At 36.9% G+C, this 23387-nt stretch overlaps 1 protein-coding gene across 12 annotated transcripts in view; it reads left to right on the forward strand.

Moving 5' to 3' along the window:
* THOC2 (THO complex subunit 2) overlaps window positions 1–23387 on the forward strand; it is a 113394-nt gene that overhangs the window by 20823 nt on the left and 69184 nt on the right. For 7 of the 12 annotated variants that reach the window (XM_081221671.1, XM_081221674.1, XM_081221668.1 and 4 more), the window contains exons 4-9: window positions 301–352; window positions 4622–4692; window positions 5548–5669; window positions 6205–6338; window positions 15053–15219; window positions 18334–18384. In XM_081221671.1, coding sequence (XP_081077797.1) covers window positions 301–352; window positions 4622–4692; window positions 5548–5669; window positions 6205–6338; window positions 15053–15219; window positions 18334–18384 — 597 coding nt within the window. The remainder of the gene's footprint in view (window positions 1–300; window positions 353–4621; window positions 4693–5547; window positions 5670–6204; window positions 6339–15052; window positions 15220–18333; window positions 18385–23387) is intronic. The other 5 variants (XM_081221669.1, XM_081221677.1, XM_081221667.1 and 2 more) reach the window with 1 other exon arrangement.

Raw genomic sequence — 23387 nt, forward strand, 5'->3', positions numbered from 1 at the left:
AACTTCACTGGAAAAATGTTACTCATTTGTGTTCTTTATTATTTCCTGAGGTGCTTGTTTTAAGTTTCTTTTTTTTTTTACTCAAGTTATTTCATGGTAGACATTTAAACATTTTTTCCAACCATTATCTCCCTCTTAATTTTCTCTATATTATGAAACTTGAAAACTTTTATTATCTGTCAACATAGTGGTATTAGGGTTTTGTTTTTAAGTTTTACTGGAGTGTTATTCTGAAACCATAATAATTGCTAGTGTGCTATTCTAGTATTTACTATAAATAATTGTATTTTTTTAAATTAGGAATTTTGTGAGGATATGCCCTCCGTTCTTGCTGACGTATTCTGCATATTAGGTAGGTATTAATAGGCCTTTATTTCACCTGTAAAAAGTGTTGTTTGGTAAATTAATATACTGTGTTAAATAAAATGCTTTCTTTCAAACTAAGGATTTTACAAATGTTTCTACAAATCTAGAATATATTGTTTTTTTTACTTTATAGGGAATATATATTATAAGTCAAATGTGAGTATAATTACTATTTATAAGCTAACTTTAAATAGTTTTAGTTTATAATTCAAATAGTTTGAGTTTTTCACAATGTATCTTTATATAAAATTGAGCTAAATTAAGTCCTTTCTAGTAAAAAAGCCAGGTTTTCTGAAGTTAAGTTAGTCTGAATTATTCAGATTTTAGTAACCACATAATTAATATTATTCAATGCAGATTATCAACGAATGTCAGAATCTCAAACTTAGGATACTCAAGAGGTATTTACTTTACTATTGTACTCCTCTGATTCTTCTTAATTTTAAAGAGAGCAAGAAGAGCCAAAGTAATCAAAAGTACTTTTGTTTTGAGGATGAGAAACCAGCCTTGGAAATAGCAACTTCTCTATTTGTCCAGAATAAGTAAGAATCATGCAAGATAAGAAAGTAATATTTCTTTTACTTAGAACAAAAGGTAGTGTCCCTCCATGGGAGGCATGTATTTAAAAAATAATGTATATTACAAATTTATTTCTCTGATTTAAAATCTGAATAAAGTATCTTTGAGCACAGTTTTCCTCATCAGTCTTATGCTTTCTGTAACTTTGACCTGTTAGAAAACATTACCAAACATTATAATATTCGCTTTAAAATATGACTTATCCTCTGAGAGTTTGTCAAGCTGGAATGAATTATTTTAGCTCATTAATCTTAACTCTTAGAATTAGATAGATTACTTAAATGTCTTACTGAGAATCCCAGATTTGATTGCAACAAATCTAAATGTCTGGTCCTTGATCCTTCAGGACGTTTAAGATTTTATAACAACAGTAAGGTTGGGAATAGGTCAAAATGTGTGTGGACCATGAGTGATAAATGAAAAGACCATTGATTGGTGACCGTATGTCCCCTTTTTGTTTTGTTTTCCTGGCGTAATTATTAATTGTGCCTTCTTTCAATCTTAAAACTATCCTGGTTTAGATGATAAAGTATTTGTTCATGCTATCTATTGGGTTGATTGATTTATGCCAACAACAAAAACCTTTTAAGCTTAATTTTTAGAGCAGGCACTAAAGATATTATATTATGTTACTAATAAATATAACACGAGACAGGTTTCAATTTAGAAAATTGTTTGTTTTTACTATAAATTTGTAAGACTTAAAGAGTGATTTGTAGGTACCATTGTGGGGAAGCTGTTGTTCATTGATAGTGTCAGGAGTACATTTTATATCTTTCTTTGGGTAATCGTCAATTATCAGCTTACTAGTAAGTTCTAGCAATTTCTTTTTTTATATTGACTTATTTTATTAGGATATATTTTCCCTTCACAGTTATTTAGTTATATAATATGAATTATTATTACAAGTCATTGCTTTTTACTAGTAACATGAATTCATGAAGATGATGTTTGGTTGCTCTTGGGAAATTTCTTTTAGCCTATCCAGTCCATTTTTACAAGCAAGATTAGCATGGCAAACTTGGAAAGAGAATTTCCCTCACCTGCCCCCTCCCTCAGGTACCCCCACCCTTGGCAGAAAAAAAATGATCCAAGGGTGACCCCATACCAAGGTAGGGGAATAGGAGTAAGAACGCAAGCTACCTCTAATAATAATGATGATGATAATTATAATGAAGATCACAGTAATAATAATGTAGGTGCCATTTTGGAGCACCTTCTGTATGTTAAGCATTTAATTTCATTTTAATCCTCACAGCAATTTCTGTAAGGTAGATATATGGATCAGAAAATCAAAGCTGAGAAAAGTGATTTTTCAAGGCCACACAACTAGTATAAGGCAGGGTTTGAACCTGGGTTTTTTTGGTTCTAGAGTCCATGATCCTTCTAGTATATCATGTTATCTTTCTAATATTTTAACAGTTATAAGAGAAATCAGTGCTGTACTTTCCTGGTTAAGATAACAATTTCCTTTAAAAGATTAATCATGTAAGGGTGAGGGGGCCTGAGAGCTATATTAACCCGAAAGGAGAGTCTGATGTGACTTGATGCACTAATGGGACCTCTGTGCTGGGTTAGGTGGTTGGTGATAGTGGGCCTAGAGTTGGAAATGGCTGAGGGCTTTTAAGGAAAATCAGAGGGAAATTAAAGAAAACTTATTAGGTGCTGATTTGGGGTTGAGGAGTCAGAAATAATGAATGAATAATGAATGATTTCATAAGTTAGAACAAAAAGAATAAAGAAAACAGGGAAAGCATAATTGGGATAATAGAACCCTATATTGATTATTGAGATAGTTTAGCCAAGAAATTTACTGAGGTACCATTAAGCATTTCCTAACATGGTCAGAGCCCAGAGAGTTAATCAGGTCCGATGGCTGAGAAGAGAGTAGACTTTACTTGAAGAGGATGAACCTGTACCCAAATGCTCTCATCTTGGGGACTTTGGAGGTAGATCTTAGGGACTATAAGGCCTTTGAGGGTAGATAGATATTGGTTAAAAGAATAGGCCCACTTTAGTCCTGACCCCTCAAAATCAGTATCCTTGAAGTTCTAGGCTGAGGAGGGACCAGAAGACTAGATAATGAGGAGACAACTAGGAGTCCCTGGAAGGGATTGTCGAGATACACACAGATTAAAAGTCTTATTGATAGATTGAGATTGTACTGCAATTTACATTGTATAAATTACACCCCGAAATTCCCTTAATATGCTTGAGCTGACTGTGTGCTTAGCTGTAGTGGCCAGAATATTGGGAGATGGCACTGTCCAAGAAGGAAAAGTAGAGAAGGCCCAGGAAAATATGGATGTGTTTAATGATAGGTCCTCTTCTCTTTTGATTCTTAGTGATGGCAGTAGAAAGTAAACTGAAGCAAAGCAGTTGTAGGATGTCTGTCTGGGGGAGCCCTAGAACTCTTAGAGGGCAATTTTTATTACATCACTAAAATCGGTGCCTTTTTCTATAGCACATTCTAAATATGAATTGACTTTAAAAATAAGGTAATGGTGTGTAATCAGTTAAAACAGTAATCCTGAGATCAATTTTGTAATCCTGCTAATCCTGGTTGAAGTTTTTGATGCTTAGCATTTAGAGCTAATTGTTTATTTCCTCTATACTTTAGATCAGAAAATTGTTTGACAAATTTTTTGAATAATGTACTGAAACTCAAGGAGGTCTCAGTTTTTTCTTTTTTTTTTCTTTTCTTTTTTTTTTTTTTTTTTTTGCGGTATGTGGGCCTCTCACTGTTGTGGCCTCTCCCGTTGCGGAGCACAGGCTCCGGACGCACAGGCTCAGCGGCCATGGCTCACGGGCCCAGCCACTCCACAGCATGTGGGATCTTCCTGGACCGGGGCACGAACCTGTGTCCCCTGCATTGGCAGGTGGACTCTCAACCACTGCGCCACCAGGGAAGCCCGGAGGTCTCAGTTTTTTAAAAAAATATTTCAGTAGGAAGAAAATGAAAATCTTGAGTGAAGTTTTGTTTGCTGACTAGAATTGTAATTCAAAATAGGATGTTAAAAATATCTTTTAATACAGTTTTCATAGAGTTGGTGACCAAGTAGCTTCGTTAGAACATGGTACCAAGGTGGCCAAAGTCAAGGGTTTGATCTTCATGAGTAATAGGATCTTTAGTATTAGAAGAGATCTTCGTTGTCACCCAGTTCAGCTTTTTACCTTAGCATCTCTGACATGTGGTTGTTTAAACTTTGCTTGAATGTTTCCCTTTTTTTTTTGGCCGTGCTGCGTGGCTTGTGGGCTCTTAGTTCCCCAACTAGGGATTGAACCCTGGCCCTTGGCAGTGAAAGCGCCAAGTCCTAACCACTGGACCGCCAGGGAATTCCCAAATGTTTCCATTTTTGAAAACAGTATTTTTTGGAAGCTTTGTTGTTTGCAGTGCCTTAGCACATAGCTCCATAATCAACTTACCATTTTATGGATATGCCATTGGTCACAAGGTCAGTTTTTCAGTATCAGGAGAAATTATAAGTATTTATAAATCTTTACATATTCATATGCACATGAAGGACTGCTTATGCTTACCACAGTTTAAATTTTTCCCCAAATTCAGAATGAGGAGTTTTAAATTTAGCTAGTTTTAAAGAAAACAGGTATCTTATTATAGTTCTGGAGTCTAGAAAAATCAAACTTTCATCTTTCTTTTTCTTCATCATTATAGATACTGAGACAAATTGTTTAGAAGAAAAAAGCAAGAGAGACTCTTTTACACAATTGGTATTAGCATGTTTGGTAAGTTTAAAAAAATACTTTCCATTTCTAAATTTTATGTGGAATGATTATAATCACAGATAATCATGTTAATGGAGGAGGATATTGACATTCAGTTGACTATTCATTATAAGGTGAGATTTGGGTTTTGAAATGGAATGCTTTGTAAAATTGAAATGGCATGAAATAGGCATGCTACCATATCACTTAAACTATCTATGCATAGAAAACATTTGGTGATATTCCTGACCTAGTAAGTTCCTAACTAAGGAAAAGGTAAGCATCTATCAAGTGAGTAGAAATGATATGGACAGCTTTTAAACTGAACAATTTTTCATAAACTATTAGGCAAGGAGAAAAAGAATGGAGGTAGTTTAAAAATAATTAATTCTAGAGCTCATCATAATCATTGTCTAGCAAACCATTTTATGTTCATAAATTTAAAACCAAGGAGGAATGCCATTACTCAGACCTGGAGGAATGTCCTTGTCTTTGCTGCAAGGACAGACAATAGAATTTGACTTAAACAGTAGAAACCAAAGAAGGCTGAAATGCTGCATTATCTTAAAGGAAATTCAGTTGACAGACTCAATTTTAATCAGAATTACATCTGTAGTTCTTGTCATTTGTAGGTTGTGTACAGCATGGCATATAATTTTTAGTGAATTTTTAAAAAGCTGTATGTTTCAGTACTTGGAGAGTCATCATTTTTGTTAGATTGAAGTTCCAAGCCTTTTTATAAAGTTCTTGATGTATATATATATAAGGTGATTTTAATATTCTTATTTGGGAAAATAATTTTGAATATGTTTTAAGATTGTGAATGCATAGTTGGAATGCTGAGGAGTAAATGGCCTTTAATATTTTTTAATACAGTATTTAGTTTCAGACACAGTTCTAAAGGAACGCTTGGATCCAGAAACATTGGAATCGTTAGGGCTTATCAAACAATCACAGCAATTCAATCAAAAGTCAGTTAAAATCAAGACAAAACTCTTGTAAGTACACGTATTTTTATGTTGCAGATCAAGTACCTGAGCATGTTTTTTAGTTCTCATGTTGAATACTAGAAGTTTCTAAAGGCGTTTTCAAGATTTTTGTTGTTGTTGCTGTTAGCATGTGTCTTTTCCTTTTAAGAGTAGCCTACGGTTATTGAGTCAGCAGTGAACTTTACCTGTGTGAAACCAATGTTAATTTTTTTCCGTGTTAGAAGTTAAAATAATATTCAATGCTTTTATTACTACCAATAAAATAATTTACAACTGTGGCTTTAAGGTATATTCTTATCAGTGATGGAAATAGTGTTATGTTATTAGCGATATCCTTTCCTTGTGTAATTAACATTGGGGTGTCCTTTAAGAATCACTGTTATTTTCTATCCTAAAAGGTAGACAAAGAGGTAAACTTTCAACAACTGTTCTTATGATTGTTTTATATAAGAGAGTAAGAAAATTCAGTGAGAAGAATACAGTACTCTTATGCAAGCTTGTTAATTGAAATTAATTTTATCTGCTTTATGATGTTTAATTTCAGTTATAAGCAGCAAAAATTTAATTTGTTAAGAGAAGAAAATGAAGGTTATGCCAAGCTGATTGCTGAATTGGGGCAAGATTTATCTGGAAATATTACTAGTGATTTGATCTTAGAAAATATCAAATCTTTAATAGGTAAGACTTATATCTATATATACTATGTGTTACTAAGATAAATTTTTTTAACTGTTGAAGAATATCCATAAAGACAAAACTAGTGCATTCCCTATAGTTTTTTGTTTTTAAATTAAGAAACGAGAGAAGTGTCTAGCTTGTACTTTTAAGTAATAAAAAAATTTGGGATGATATTTATAAGAAATCTTTTTGTTACTCTTACCTTTGTGTTTGTATTAGTTTCTGCTCTGTAGTATTTCTATCTTTAATTTTTAAGTATTTTCCAATAATTTTATGGAGGGCAGAAAATAAGTAAGCAAACGTGAAACTGTAATAAAATCTTCGGTGACCTCTTGAAACGTGGAGATGTTTAGTTCTTTTGAACTTGATTTTAAAAATACCGAGCAACTTTGATACACATTTTATTTTGTCTTTACAACAGTCTGTTAAAGTAAGTGCAGATGTTGTAAAAGTGTAACAAATCGGAAAGTGTTACTTTCCCTACCTTTTAAATAGAATTTCTTTAGCATTGTTCTTTTTATTTGCATTGAGCATTTGGAGGAAATAGTTGGCTTCTATAGAAAGGAGGAATGAATGATAGAAAAATAGGGTACTCCTGATTTTTCAAGAATGGAAAGAGTTTTTGCTCTTTGTTAGGTGTTATGCTATCTCAGGGAAGATTTTGCAGCACCTAGATGTCTTAAGTTTTGAGACCTGTTGGAAAAGTCATATTTGCTGCTTCACTGGTTATATTTTAGAGGATGCTTATGCTCAATTCTCAGTTCTTTCTCTGCTTTTGAAATTTATGGATGAGAAAGAGAGAGGAGGTGTCCCAATCCTTATCCCCCTTCTCCAGTGGGGACCCAGATAAAACCAGATTTACTACAGTAATTTTTGTTTTTAGCTTAAGCTTTTGGTGGCCAACAGGTATAGAGGTAAGGAGCTTTTAGTTTAAATTTACCCTTTTCTTTGAAGTAAGTCTAGTTCTGGCAGCTGATTTAGTCTCTTTGCTACTTTCTTCCATTGTCAAATTAACACCAAGACTGGCAGCCCCTTAAGGCTGCAGGGCTCTTGCTTACCTGTGTAGCAGTGACCCATTAAAAAAAAAAATCCTCCTGTAGGGTTTCCTTTCTGTTCTTTCCAGGGTAGGCTCTACATTTTTCCTGCAGAATTTTGATCTAGTTTGAGATGTTTGTCAGTACTGCCTTGCTATAAGTTTGTCTTTCCTTATATCCTGCCATGTACTCTCTTAAGGTGGTATTCCCCACAAAAAAATTCTCTGCTGTATAAGGTCCTCACTTTTTTTTTTTTTTACTTTATCTGCTTATTTGTTGACATCTCTTGTCTGTCCTTGTTTCTTCTATTTTTTTTTGTCCTTGTGAGTTTATACTTTTTTAGTCCTTTGTTATTTTGGGAACATTTCTAAGAGGGATTTTCTTGAAAGTGTGCTTTTATCTAACTGGGAAAAATGTATGCTGTGTACTTTCTTTTCTTGAACTTTGTCCCCATAGAGAACAGGTTATGTTACTGTCTCTGAAGAACAGTGTGACAGTCACAACTGCAAGCTCATAACTCACATGGATATTCCATGAGTATAAACAATTTGATTTCTTGGGCTAAACCTCTGTTCTAGTCCGTCAGGTGTACTGCAAAGCACGTTAGCCCAGAAACACTCAAATGCCACCTCCGCAGTGTAGCCTTATATGGCCACCGCTCACCCCGACACTCTCTGTGGTTCACTGTCTTTCTTTTGAGCACTTAACACCATATAATGTGCACCGTATTTTATGCCACACCCCCACTGGAATGTAAGTAAGCTCCATGAGGACAAGGGTTTTTGTCTGTTTTGTTTAGTACCTCTAACCTCAGTGCCTGGTATGTAGGTGCTGGATAAATACTCATCGAAAAACGAATGAATGTTTCCCCCTTTCTAGTAGAGTTTATAGTGATTCTTAGCCTCTTTTCCCTGACATGGAGGATTTGAGAAAGTTCATCTCCCTGGCTTAGTGTTTGTTTCTCTTTGGCTAGCTGATTCCCTCCTCCCCCATTGTCTGAGAAAGGAGTTTTTCATTGACATTAAAGTTGAGGTTAAGACTTCAATTCCAGTGAGTACTCACTCTTTAAGAGTTAGAATTTATCAGATTCCCCCTCAGTGCAGACTTCAGGTAGGCCTTGTCTCATCTGTCCAGAGCAGTTCACTAACATAGCATCCTGCTTTTCATGGCATCTTTGGATGAGTTTCCTCTTGTTTATTCCCATTGCTTTCTCTTTAGGAGTAACCTACACAGATAATACCTTATACAGAGCTATCTCAGGTCTGATCTCCTTCACTAGCCATTGGCAGAACTGATATCTGGTTTGGGAGGCATGCATTTTTAAAAAATAAATTTATTTATTTATTTGGCTGCATTGGGTCTTCGTTGCTACACGTGGGCTTTCTCTAGTTGTGTCGAGCAGGGGCTACTCTTCGTTGTGGTGCACGGGCTTCTCATTGCGGTGGCTTCTCTTGTTGTGGAGCGAGGGCTCTAGGCTCGCAGGCTTCAGTAGTTGTGGCATGTGGGCTCAGTAGTTGTGGCTTGTGGGCTCTCTAGAGCTCAGGCTCAGTAGTTGTGGCACATGGGCTTAGTTGTTCTGCAGCATGTGGGATCTTCCTGGACCAGGACTCGAACCTGTGTTCCCTGCATTGGCAGGCAGATTCTTAACCACTGTGCCACCAGGGAAGTCCCGAGGCATGCATTTTAGATACACTTATATTTCAGGGTACTTGGTCTGATCAGGAGAAATCCTTATCTATCATTCTATAGTTAAAAGGTAGTCATTTGCTCCCTAAAAGATTCTGGTACATCAAAATGTTTATGTCCTAAATATAATAAACAGTATATCCTATCAGATAGCCTTGGGCTGTTTACTGCAAGAAAGCAAGGAATAGGAACCATTATGAGTCTGCCTGGTGTTTGTCTGACAGTAAGCTTGAAAAACTTAACAGGAACGGATAGTGATTATTAGTCCCTTGAGCTGCCATATCATAGATGCCTCACAAATGATCCCTGCATCAAGGTGGCAAAAAGCATCTTTTAGAAATTAGAGGAAAGGATATCAGAGGTGGACTCTTTGGCCGTGCCACGTGGCTTGTGGGATCTTAGTTCCCTGACCAGGGATTGAACCTGGGCCCTCGGCAGTGAAGGTGCGGAGTCCTAACCACCGGACCGCAGGGAATTCCCAAAGATGGACTCCTTTGATTGCTGAACTAAACTATAAGCACTCTACTCTTCTGAATGCCCTTCAAAAAAGTAATAGCTAGGTGTTCTTTTCTTTCTTCTAAATTAGTTGTCAGCAAACCTTTTCTGTAAAGGATGCGATAGTAAATATTTTTTTCCTTTGTGGGTCATGTGGTTTTTGTTGCAGCTACTCACTTTTGCCATTGTAGTGTGAGAGCAGCCATGGACAACATGTAAATAAATGTGTGTCTGTGTTCCAGCACAACTTTATTTACAAACATCAAATGGATTTGACCCATAGGCCATGGTATGCTGATCGCTGCTCTAAATCAGAAGTTCTGGCTAAAAATTAGTCATGGAGCTAGCTTACTTGAGTTTGTTTGTTTGTTTGTTTGTTTGTTTATTTATTTAGCTGGCTGTGCTGGGTCTTAGTTGCGACATGTGGGATCGTTGCCACATCCAGGATCTTTGTTGTCGTGTGTGGGATCTTTAGTTACGGCATGCGGGCTCTTAGTTGCAGCATGTGGGATCTAGTTCCCTGACCAGGGATCGAACCCGGGTCCCCTGCATCGGGAGCACGGAGTCTTATCCACTGGACCGTCAGGGAAGTTCTGAGTTTGGTTTTGGAGACTGAAAATGGTTCTTCCTGGTTTTGGGTTTAGTGGTCCAGGATCTTTTTGGCCTTGGCTCTCTGATCCTTTCCTTCTCACCCAGAATCAGAGCCCTCTTCACCAAACCTCAGGACCTTCATTTGTCGCCTGGTGTCCAAGATTGTAGATTTGGCTGGAGATGGGGAAGGGTGGGGTGAGCGTCTCTCCTCCTTCAGTCTCACAAGTCCTCTTGGTTGCTTGTTAAGTGACCAGAGAAACATTAAAAACAAAATAAAATCCCAAGTCAAATGATTTTATTCTTTGGTAGATTATGGGACATTTAATCTCTTTGACTACATTATCTTGAGTGTACTTAGCATTTTGTCTTTGGATCAGTATGGATATAAGAGCCATTAAGCCTTGAAGCTTCTTATCTTTTTGTCATCTCTCTCCTATCCCTTGGAAAGGGAAACCAGTTGACTGCTTCCTTTTCCTAAGGTTTTGCTTTATTGGAGTTTCTTTACTATACACTAGTTATGAAGAAGTTGTTTATCTCTACTATGAAAAAGAAGACAGCAATTGGTGTTCTCAAGCATAGTTGTTTTTACAGTTATACTTCTATTTTGTTGGGTGCATTTCTCTGCATCTTGGCTCTCTGGTTCTTGCCTTGAGATGTGCAGTTTTTTGCAAATACTATTTTTTAGAAATAGTCTAGCATAAGTTATTAGCCTGTTTTAGTCCATTCAGGCTTCTGTAACAAAATACCACAGACTGGGGGGCTTATAAACAACAGAAACGTACTTCTCACAGCTTTGGGGGCTGGAAGTCCAAGATCAGGGTGCCAGAATGGTTGGGTTCCCATGAGGGCCCTCTTCCAGGTTGCAGACTGCTAACTTGTATCCTCACATGGTAGAAGGGGCAACGGAGCTCTCTTTTTAAAGGGCATTAATCTGATTCATGAGACTATGCTCTTATGACCTATTTACCTTCCAAAGGCCCCACGTCCTAATACCATCACATTGGGCATTAGAATTTCAACATATGAATTTTGGGGGTACAAAAAACATCGAGACCATGGTATAGCCTGTTTCTAAAGTAATTCTACATGCCAGAGCCAGGTCATGTCCTTTTGTTCAAAACATGGTTTTTCTTTGTCTTGTAAGGTTTATTCTGTCAGGACATGATGGTTGACACTATCATTCTGTTTTCTTGTCTGAAATGTACAGGCTGGACATCTCTCCAAGTCATGTTTACAATATTACCTTGGCCTTTTTGTTTCTGTTAAGAATCTCAATTTGACCTATTCCTAAAAGAACCATTGTCACTTTTATCATATTTTTGGCCTCTAGTTGCAATTACTTGCTCTAATATACTGGCCATCTTGTCCATCTTTGGGGAGCCTTCAGTTACTTTTCAATGCATTTTTTCAAAGATGTATCATCCAAAAGGTGTGAACTCTCCTCAAGGGTAGGGAAGGCATTTTATTAATCTCTGTATCACAAGCACCTGGCACTTAGTGGGTGGTTATTTAATGTTTATTTAAATGAAGGAATAAATCCATGGCCATTACAAGTCCACCATTTAAAAATGTTTCTGCTTCCGATATGGTTCCCTGTTTGTTCCTCAAAAGGCATGTGTGTGTGTATATTCCTTAATGTAGCTGGTGGTAGAGGTAGGGAGCTAGGCTTAGGATCTATCTCAAGATCACATGACTGTTGATGCTTGGGCTGGATAAAAGCCTTTTTTAAGATGTTTGAGCACAAGAGTGTCTGTTCTACCACAGCTGCCATTAGAAAAAAATTATTTTGGACATTTCAAGCTTACTTATTATTACTAAAATCTTGTATGTGAAATAGCTTAACTGTTATTTAGCAAATCTCTAAGGTTTCAAAAATGGTTTTCTAAGTCCTTGGTTTGGCTACTTTTTCCATATTATGTAGCATAGGTCATTCCAACTGATTGGACTAACTTATGGCACCTGAGACATATAATAGAAAATTCCTAAGCCAGTTTTTCTTTTGTGAAAGATACAAAGGTTGTTATCTATTATAAATAAAAGTTGCATCCTTTCTGTGTAGGTTACTACCTTAAATTGCCTCTAGAAAGAAATTGGTAGTTGGTTGACTGTACAGATCACTGTTAAAATAGCCTTCATGGAATAATACTGTTTAAACAAAACATAATGTCAATGGTTCATATTGTAGCACATTGAAAATATAAACTTTAAAGCAATGTGAATGAAACACATTTCCATGTAACATGTTGCTGTTGTAGTCCTTATTCACAAGTTTTGTGGATGTAGCATAATGGGTAATTATAAGCCAGCCATTTTTTCAAAAGTATATTCAGTGTATTTTTTGTCCTCTCTGACAGAGTAAAGCATTATTCATTTTTATTTAGTTGATTGAACTTTTATATTTATTAAATATAGGAGCAGTTATAAGGTTGGAGAATTTGCTAGATCCTACTTCCATAATCTGTTGTCAGTGACTTTTTTTTTCAGCTTTATCTAGGCATAATTGATATACAATAAAATGTGCATGTTTGAAGTGTACAGTTTGAGTTTTAACACATGTATACACCTGTGAAAACATCACCACAATCTAGATAATACACATTTCTATCACTCCCCGCCCAGTTTCCTCTTGCCCATTTGTATTTCATTCCCCCCCGTACTTTCTCTTTTCTCCTCCCCAGGTAGTCAATGATCTGCTTTCTAAACTATAGATTAGTTTGCATTTTCTATAATTCTTTTATAAATGAAATCATATAGTGAGTTTTTTTTGGGTCTGGCTTATTTCATTCAGCATAATTATTTTGTAATTCATCCATGTTGTTGCTTGTATTGGTAGTTCTTTCCTTGTTATTGTTGAGTAGTATTCCACTGTATATTCTACAATTATACTGTACTACAGTTTGTTTATCCATTCACATGTTGATGGATATTTCAGTGTCCTATTATAAATAAAGCTGCTGTGAGTATCTGTGTACAAGTCTTTGTATGGACATAGACATTTTTTCTCTTGAGGTAAATACCTAGGAATGAAATGGCTGGGTCATATGGTGGGTGTTAAGTTTAACTTTTAAGGAAACTGCCAATTTTACAAAGCAGTCGTACTGTTTTACATTTTATATTTCCACCAGCAGCATTTAAAAATTCCAGTTGCTATTTTGGAGTCACTTGTACATTCATAAGCCATACTTTTTGGGGTGCAAGGACAGGCAAAAATATTTAGAAGTTTTCTTCCCAGAACTTTAGGTAAACATCTCTTTGGAGAATTTATGAAAGTCTGGAGCTCTTTTCAGTAAGAGATGATCACTGTGTTGGTCCTTTCTTAGTATGAGAGAAATGGAAGAAACTGTATTCTTAACTTTGCGTTTCATAAAAAGAGGAAAGAAATACTTCTTGTATTTGGAGAGTTTGGTTTTCTAAGTGATTGCTAAGATACTGCAAATTAGACATTAGTCTTATAGCATTTAATATACTTAAGTGTGGAGATAATAGAAGTAACTCTGGAAATCATTAATAGGATATATAAGAATTTTCTTTGAAAAATCCTCTAAGTCATCCATAAGGTATAGTGTTTAGACCTAACATCTCTCCCTAAGTTAACACAGTTGTTCTTTTTCCTCCACCGTTAGAAGAAATCAGTGTTTATTTGCTTGCCCCAGATGAAGTGGTTAGCTTGCATTTAAGGGCTATGCCTAATGAAAAATACGTAATTAAAAATAGTAGAATTCCATTCAGCTTGATGCACAAGGCATGAGGGAACTGATATAAACTGAGGGAACAGCCGATTGATGTGCTCACTCTGGGTCATAATCATACATTATATTGAGAGGAATGGTGGGTGGAATTGACTATATCATTTAAATTCTCTCCTTTGTTTATTTTGCTGTGTGTAAATCATTGCATTCTCAAATTAAATGCACATATGATGTGACTGTGCTATAATGTAATTATGGTAACAGCTGAAGCTGAATGCAAATAGAGGTAATAATGTATTAAGAGTAGGGTGGCTGATAGGAATGTTTATTAAATTCATGTCTATTGGCCCTTTTTAGCTTACCCTAGGAGATTAGCAAGGATAAGTAGCCATTGGTACCTATTAAGTGCTTCTTTCCTTTCCCTTTCCTGCTCTACCTAGATTGTTTTCTTACTTCTCTGTTTGCTTGTGTTTTGTCCCTAGCTCCTTGTATTCTCATCATTTTAGTATTAGCAGTATACCTGTTTTCCTTTAGAATGCTGCCCAAAACTATGAATGTACAACTACATTTTGTAGTTTTGTTGTATATGTAAGATAAATTAAAAAATGATTTTAAAAATCATGCTCTACTTTCATGAACCTGAACTTTTAACTCATTTGTCAACATTCCAAACACTTCTGCATAAAACATAAAAAAACCTTTAGTTGCCTAACTTATAAGATATATTGTTTGGTTTTCATATTTTGCTAAGAATTAAAAATGTGAATCTCCTTCACTAGCGTGAGTAGTCAAGAACTGATGAGATGATGTGGCATAGAAGAAATTTCACTTGACTTAGTGTCACAGGTCCTGGGCTCCAGCCTAAGCCCTGTCATTAACCCACTTTGCAATCCTGGGCAAGTCATATTTCTCATCTGTAACATGTGGGGAGTACCGTGATGACCTTGAAAATTATGAAGATTTCCCTCTGGGGCAGGGGAAGCAAACTTGTAAAAGAGGGAAGGGATATGGGAACAGATGTATATGTATAACTGATTCACTTTGTTATAAAGCAGAAACTAATACACCATTGTGAAGCAATTATACTCCAATAAAGTTGTAAAAAAAAAGTTGTTTTTAAAAACATTTTTATTTTATGTATGTTGTCCCTGAAGGTTAATGGCTTTTCTAAAAATTATGTATAATCACTTTTGAATTTGTGTATATCCATCTGTTGCAGGATGCTTTAATCTGGATCCCAATAGAGTTCTGGATGTCATTTTAGAAGTGTTTGAATGCAGGCCAGAACACGATGACTTCTTTATATCTTTATTAGAATCTTACATGAGTATGTGTGAACCGCAAACACTGTGTCATATTCTTGGGTTCAAATTCAAGTTTTACCAGGTAAAGAAAAATGTGTGTGTGTGTGTGTGTGTGTGTGTGTGTATGTATGTATGTTAATTTTGTGATTTTACATGTAAAATTTAATTTGAATTTTATTTCTTAACGACTGGTTTCAGCTCAGCCATTCTAGCAGAGGGGATAGAAAAAACTACATTAGTGGTATGAATGATGTGATGTGAAAGCCTAGAAGAAAGCATAATATATTTTTGCCTTGAGAGAGATGGAGTCAGGGAAGACTTCACAGAGAGAACCTTTTTTAAACCTGGTCCTTGAAGGATGAGTAGGAGTTTGTTGAGAGTTGTCTGTGCAGAAGTAACAAATAGTGTGTCAGTGAAGACGTGGCAGTATGAATGTACGTAACATATTGAAGAAATGGTACATAGTCTCATGTGGCTGGATTGTAAGATGTGGGGAAAAGAAGGGATAGGAAGTGAGGTTGGAAAGGTTGGCACAACTTTAGATTGTCAAGGGCCTTGAACACTGTATTGAGTTAGAATTTTATTGTACAGGTAGTTACCATTTGAATTTTTTATGGATGTGGATAAATTCTTGAGACGTATCTTACATCATTTTTCACTTAAACCACTACAGTAGTTATCTTGCAAATCTATGCCTCTGATTATTTCTCTTTCAATCCACCTTTCATATTATTACTATTGTTACATTCTGAAAGAGATCTAATTGACTCACTGCTTAAAAACCTTTGCCTGCAGGATGAAATTCAGACTTTTAAATGTGGCAGAAAAGGCTCTTCACCATCTAGTGCCATTCTTTCTTTCTAGCCTCATCTTTAATGATTTTTTTCCCTCAAACCTCATATTCTAGTCATATTCAGTTACTAGCCATTTCCTGAACTTAGGTAGGGGCATTGCTATGTATAGACCTCTGTTTACATGCAGTTCTTTATAACTAGAAAACTGTTCTTACCCACCCCCTCTCGCCTATCTTTTCTTCATCTTGTAAACTCTTATTTATTCTTTAAGATCAAGTGCTACTTGCGTTGTAAAGTTTTGGTGGGCACTTCACCCATGCATAATTAGTCACTTCTTAAACTCTGTTCTCATAAAACTTGACACAGGCTTCTAGCACTTATCAGGTTATATAGAATAAACTATGTCTGTCTCCTTTGCTAGATTGTTAGTCATTTAGGATGGTCTATATTTTACTAATTTCTCTGGATTAATTTATTGCTTAGCCTATGGTAAATGTTCACTAATTACTACAAATGAGTGATCTATGTTTTAGGAAGATAACTCTCTTGATAGCATGGAGGATTTTAATGTAATAAGGCCTCTGTTGCCTTTTTGATATAGCTTTCCTAATTTGTCTACATGCCTGGGATATTCAACTAGTCAAGAAGTACTCATTTATTGAGTTTTTAGGGTATGTTGTTGCTTTGCTAAGCACTGAGGCTACTCTGGTAAAGAGTGTCTATTCCTGTCCTCTGGAGCTCAAGTTCAGGATAGTAAGACAGTTTTCTTTTAGGATTCTCAAATATATACCACCTACTGCCTTTGCTTATCTTCAGTTTTCCATTTTTCTGGAATGCTCCAGAAGAGAAATTAGATCAGAACTAAAAGCATATAGCTTTTTGATACCAAACAAGATGAATGGCAGGGTTTTGGGGCAAGAGCATTTCACCTTGGTTCAAAAATTAGTGATGGCAGACGTTCCTATTCCTACCAGTAGCCAGGGAGTCTGCTCTTAGTACAGAGAAAGAGAAGTTCAAGTGTTTCATCACATTTTAAGGGGCACCTTGATTGTTTTGGGTTTGAGAACATGAAGCCAACTGCTGAAGTGACAGGGTAGCTGAAATTTAACTTGGGCACGATTAATTAGAATATAGGTTAGGGCTTTGGAGACGGAGGTTTTCAGAGCATATTGCAGTGAATATGGATGACCTACTGCTTAATATCAAGTATTGTTAGTTGAATATGAGTTTCAGAATTAAAAATTTTTATGTGAAAATATTCCTCATATTGGTAACACTTTTTGAGCTGAATTAAAATATCCATGGGGGTTGACCAATGTTAGAATGATCCTTTTTTTAGTAGATAATGGGGCCTTTGTCTTATATAAGAAATACCCAACCAAGAAACATTTGATTTAGAAATGACCTATTATTGGAAAGAGTAACCCTTGTATTGCTCTGTATAACAGCATTCCCTTATTTCTCTTGCCTGAGCTATCTTGTTTTGAGAATATGCAGTCTTAAGGACCACTGCGGGCAGGGGAAGAAATGTCAGGGCTTTTAGATAATTTGTGGTCTTGGGAGGTAAAGTAGGAAAAGCCATGAAAATAAAAAACTGCTTAGGGCATGTAACCTGGGGAATTGGCTCCTAGGCGTGTATGCTCACCCTGTGTATTGGTCCCTTGCCTAACTCCACTCCCCCCTCCCCATCACTACCTGAAAATGTTTACTCCCACTGACCATAACCCATGTTTTCACCAGTTGGAAATTATTTGGATCAACAGGCTTCTTTTAATTTTTTTCCTTAATGCTTAGGACTTCTAGGCAAAGGTAATTATTTCTGCTATGAAGTCAGTGAGAGTGATTTTAATTCTGGTTTCAACCTGGGGTCAGCTATACTGGATGTTTTGACTTGGAAGGGTGGTACAGATGTAAACAGTTTTAGGGCACATGACCAATTTGGAAAATTGGGCAAGTATGTCTGTTTGATTCTCCTAACAGGGATTGCTACAATAGAGGGTTTAGGGACAGCATGAAGGTCAGCACAAAGGGCAGGAAGAAAGGAGTACTAGAAAGTATGAGGATATTTAAAGACAAACTTGGCTGGAGTTGTCTTGCCACAGGAAAGAGGAAGGAGATGATGACTCTCACCCTTGATTTCTGGATTCAAAACACAGTAATAGTAGTAATAGTACCATGGTCAGTCACCGTTATAACCCAAAATTTATTCATTTAAGAAATATTGACTGAGTACCTCTTATGTGCCAAGTAGAGTGTTGTGGGTAGGAATCAGGAATTCAGTTTTGGGCATGTTAAGTTTGACATACCTGTTAAAGATTTAGATATCCAAGTGGAGATGTTGAGTAAATAACTGGATATTTGTTTTGTTTTTTTTTATAAACTTATTTATTTGTTTATTTTAGTTTTGGCTGCATTGGGTCTTCGTTGCTGCGTGCTGGCTTTCTCTAGTTGCGGTGAGCGGGGGCTACTCTTCACTGCGGTGCGTGGGCTTCTCATTACGGTGGCTTCTCTTGTTGCGGAGCATGGGCTCTAGGCACACGGGCTTCAGTAGCTGTGGCTCGCGGGCTCTAGAGCACAGGCTCAGTAGTTGTGGCGCACAGGCTTAGTTGCTCCGCGGCATGTGGGATCTTCCCGGACCAGGGCTTGAACCCGTGTCCCCTGCATTGCAGGCAGATTCTTAACCACTGTGCCACCAGGGAAGTCCCAATAACTGGATATTTGGATCTGGTGTTCTAGAGAAAGGACTGGGCTAGAAATAGAAATGTGGGTGCCAAAAGCACATAGATGATATTTAAAGTTGTGATACTGGATGAAATCATCAAGTTAGATATAGAGACATAAGAGAACCAAGGGCTGAGCCTTGGGGCACTCTGATGTTAAAGGGCCTGGGAGAAGAGGAGGAACCAGCAAAGGAGGTATAGAAGGAACACATACATATAAGGAAAGAGGAAAACAAAAAGAATATAGCATCTTGGAAGCTAAATGGAAGAAGGAATGATCAATTCTGTTAAATATCTCTGATAGGTCATTTAAGATGAGGACTAAAAAATGGTCATTTGATTTATCAGCAGGGAGGTCAGAACTAGCCATATTTGTAGAGTTGAGGATATGGGGAGGGGGAAGGGTGGGCTGTGACAAGGCGAAAGAGAGGCATGGACGTGTATACACTACCAAACGTAAGGTAGATAGATAGTGGGAAGCAGCCGCAGAGCACAGGGAGATCAGCTCGGTGCTTTGTGACCGCCTGGAGGGGTGGGATGGGGAGGGTGGGAGGGAGGGAGATGCATGAGGGAAGGGATGTGGGAACAGATGTATATGTATGACTGATTCACTTTGTTATAAAGCAGAAACTAATTAAAAAAATAAATAAATAAACTTAAAAAAAAAAAAAAGAGAATGGGGGGAGAGGTATTGGAGACGATGAGAACAGACAGCTGTGTGAAAGAGTTGCTACAAAGAGGCACAGACAAATGGGGTGATAGCTGGTAGAGGAAGTGAACTCAAGATTTTTTTTTGAAGATGGGAGAGAGAATACATTTATATGCTGATGGGAATGATTGAATAGAAAGGAAAACTGGTGATGTAGGAGAAAGAGGAGAGAATTATTGGATCAGTGTTCTTGAGTAGGATAGAGAGAATGCAGTTTATGGCATAAGTGATGGATGGAGTTTAAATAGCATAGAGAATTCATCTGTAATAACAGGTGGAAAGGCAGCATATGTGGGTACAGTTGTTGGTAGGTGGGTAGATCTGATGGTGAGAATTTATAAAAGTCCTATTGATTGCTCCAGTTTTCGTGCTGAAATAGAAAGCAAGGTCATCAACTGAGAGAGAGGATGAGAAAGGAGGTATTGGAGCTTAGGAGAGAAAGTAGGAAATAGTTGTGTAAGAGTGTGGGAGAGTGAATGGACAAGAGGAATAGAGTATGATTGGCCAGCAGCATTAAGGACCCACTTAAGGGTGGATATGTGAAATTAGCACTTTGAGGAGTTGTAGCTATTGGTAATATTAAAGTTCAGGATATGGAGTGAATGGCTGAGATAGGGTACAGGAGATCTTTGGAAGAGTGGAATTCAAGGAACTGAGAGACCAAGATGATGGAAGAATCACTAACATGTATTTGAAAATCTCCAAAAATTAAGAAAGGAATAGAGTTGGGGAAAGTGACAGTGAATCAGAAGCTAAGATCATTCATTGCCAAGTGAAGGACAGTGACCCAGGAGTCCACAGATGACAACAATGGGACATAACTAAAAGTGGCAGAGTAGAGAACTCCAGAGCTCTGTCCCTTCATGAAAACAACTAATGAACTGGCAAAAAACTGAATCGACTTTTACAGAACTCTGGAATTTAGTAAAAACTTAAAACAACTAAGGAAAGGTTTGGTGAAGAAAGAAGCTGCTGTTTGGGGTGAGAGAGCACTGTGATATTTTAAATTGCCTGCCTACTATCCCTCACACCCAGATTGATGGTGGCTGTGAAGATAGAAGCGTGCACTCCTAGTACAGATTGCTAATGCCAGAGGATATAAAGAATTGTTTTCAAAGAATTCAGCCTGTCTGGCTGCTACCTGAAGGACTGGTGCAAGGGCCTGTCTTTTTTTTTGCCTGATTGGGAGCATCCCTAGGGCTGGGGTGGCTTTTGCCAAAAACATTCGAAGACACAACTATTGGCTTTAGCAGTCTGGAGTAAGAGACAACAGTCAGACAAGCAATAGAGAGACTGAAAGCCTGGGAAGGAAGAAGTTGGATAAGGAGATACACAGGGGAATAAGGGCTTTAGGAAAGTTCCTGTATGTACCACGGAATCAGAAAAAAAAAAGGCCAAGCACATGCCCAGAACTGGATGCATGCTCAGAAAAGGGCTGAGAAGACCCTAAGCTTTTTCCTCTGGCTGGCCTTCGGGCTCTACACAAGCAGGAAGTGAAGACTAAGGCAGAATTGTAAATGGCCCAGCTAAGTGTTGAGGAGTGCCCTAACATAGAGCCAATGTACAAAGACTGGAAGAGTATTTTTTTCTTTTTTCTCTTCAGGCCTTTAAGAAATGCCAAACGCTAGCTGACCACTAAGCTAAAACGAAACAGATTTCAATGGCCACACACAATAATAGTACAGACTTTACAAAATGAGTTTAGAGAAGTCACTAAACAAACAACAATAAACCACAGTAAGCAGCATCAACAAATCCCACAGAGGGGGCAGGAGCTGATTTTCAGAGTTGCTGCACAGTATTCAAAATGTTCAATTTTCTGCAAGAAATAATGAGTTACGCAAAGAAACAAAGTAAGGGTCATTCATAAGAAAAAGGAAATTAATAGAAACTGTCCCTGAGGAAGCCCAGGCAATGGACATCCTAGATAAATAATTTAAATCAACAGTCCTAAATATGCTTATTATCTATAGGATACCATGGGAAAAGAACCAAAGAAAACCAGGAAAGCACTGTCTCACCAGACAGAGAATATCAATAGAAAATACAGAAATTATTAAAAACAAAAAGGAACCAAACAAATTCTGGAGCCAAAAAGTGTGGTAACTGAAATGAAAATTCACTAGATGGGTACAACAGCAGATTTGAGAAGGCTGAAGAAACAATTAGACAACTTGATAAGTTAATTGAGGTTGAAAGGAGCAGAAACAGAAAAGAATGAAGAAAAATGAACAGAGACCTATAGGACACCATCAAGTGTACCAATATGTGGGGAGTTCCCTGGTGGTTCAGTGGTTAGGACTTGGCGCTTTCACTGCTGTGGTCCTGGGTTCAGTCCCTGATTGGGGAACTAAGATCCTGCAAGCTGTGCGGGCGGCCAAAAAAAACAACAAAAAAATGTGTACCAATATGTACATTATGGAGTCCCAGAGGCAGAGGAGAGAGAGAAAAGGACAGAAAGTGTATTTGAGAAAGTAATGGTCGGAACCTTCCCAAATTTGATGAAATATATGAATCTACACATCTAAGAAACTCTAGGAACACCAAGATGGATAAACTCATCAGAGATCCACACTGAGACACATTATAGTCAAATTGTTGAAAGACAAAGAGAATCTTGAAAGCAGCAAAACAGATGTGGCCCATTGCATACAAGAGATCCTCAATGAGATTGACAGCTGATTTCTCTTCAGAAGGCAGTGGGATGGCATATATAAAATGCTGAAAGAATGAAACCAAGAATTCTATATCCAACAAAACTATCCCTCAAAAATGAGAGATTATGATATCCCAAGGTAAACAAAAGTGGGGGGAGTTCATTGCTGGTAGACCTACCCTACCAAGAAATGCTAAAGGGAGTCCTTTGGGCTGAAATGAGAGGACACTAAACAGTAACTTGAAGTCATATGAAGAAATAAAGAACACCGATTAAGGTAACTACATAAGTAAATATAAAAGCCAGTATTACTGTATTTTTTTGGTTTGTAGCTCCTCCTTTTTACTTATATGATTTAAAAGACAAAGGAATAAAACAACAATTATAAATCTAATTGGCACACAATGTATAACAATATAAAAGGGGGAGGGATAGAGATTTATAGGTGCAGAGTTTTTGTATAATATTGAAGCTAAGTTTGGACTTCCCTGGTGGTCCAGTAGTTAAGATGCTATGCTTCCAGTGCCGGGGACGCGAGTTCGATCCTTGGTCAGGGCACTCAGATCCCACATGCCATGCTATATGGCCAAAAAAAAAATGAAGCTAAATTGATATTAATTCAAAATAGGTTATTATAAGTTTAAAGTGTTAATTGTAAGATTCAAGATAACCACTAAGAAAATACTTTAAAAAATAAATAGAAGAGGAAAGGAGAAGGGAATCAAAATAGCACACTACAAAAAAAGACAGTAATGGAGGAAATGAGAAACAAAAAATAATATGAGACATATAGAAAACAAATAACAAAATGGTGGAAGTCCTTCTTTGTCACTAATTATTTAAATGTAAATGGGTTAAGCTTTGTAATTAAAGAGCAGAGTTTGGCAGAATATATAAAAAAGCATGATCCAGACCCACCAAGGTCACGCAACTTTTCTGTACTGTTAAAATTCATTGTAATAAAATGAGAGGGAAAAAAAAGCATGATTCAACTATATGTTATCTATAAGAGACTTACTTTAAGATCCAAAGATATAAATATGTTGAAAGTGAAAGTATGGAAATAGATACCCCATGCAAATAGTATCCAGGAGAGAGCTGGGGTGGCTATATAGACTTTAAGACAAAATTTTGTATACTAGATAACAAAAGGCATTATGTATTGATAAAAGGGTCAACCTATCAAGAACGTAACACACAACAGTTAATAAATGTATATGCACCAAACAGCCTTAAAATATATGAAGCAAAGATTAACAGAATTGAAAGGAGAAATAGACAGTTCTACAATAACTGTTGGATATTTCCATACCTCACTCTCATTAATGGATAGAACAACTAGACAAAAGATAAGGAAATAGAGGACTTGAA

Source organism: Mesoplodon bidens, assembly GCF_964165515.1.
Source record: "Mesoplodon bidens genome assembly, chromosome: X".
NCBI classification, from domain to species: domain Eukaryota; kingdom Metazoa; phylum Chordata; class Mammalia; order Artiodactyla; family Ziphiidae; genus Mesoplodon; species Mesoplodon bidens.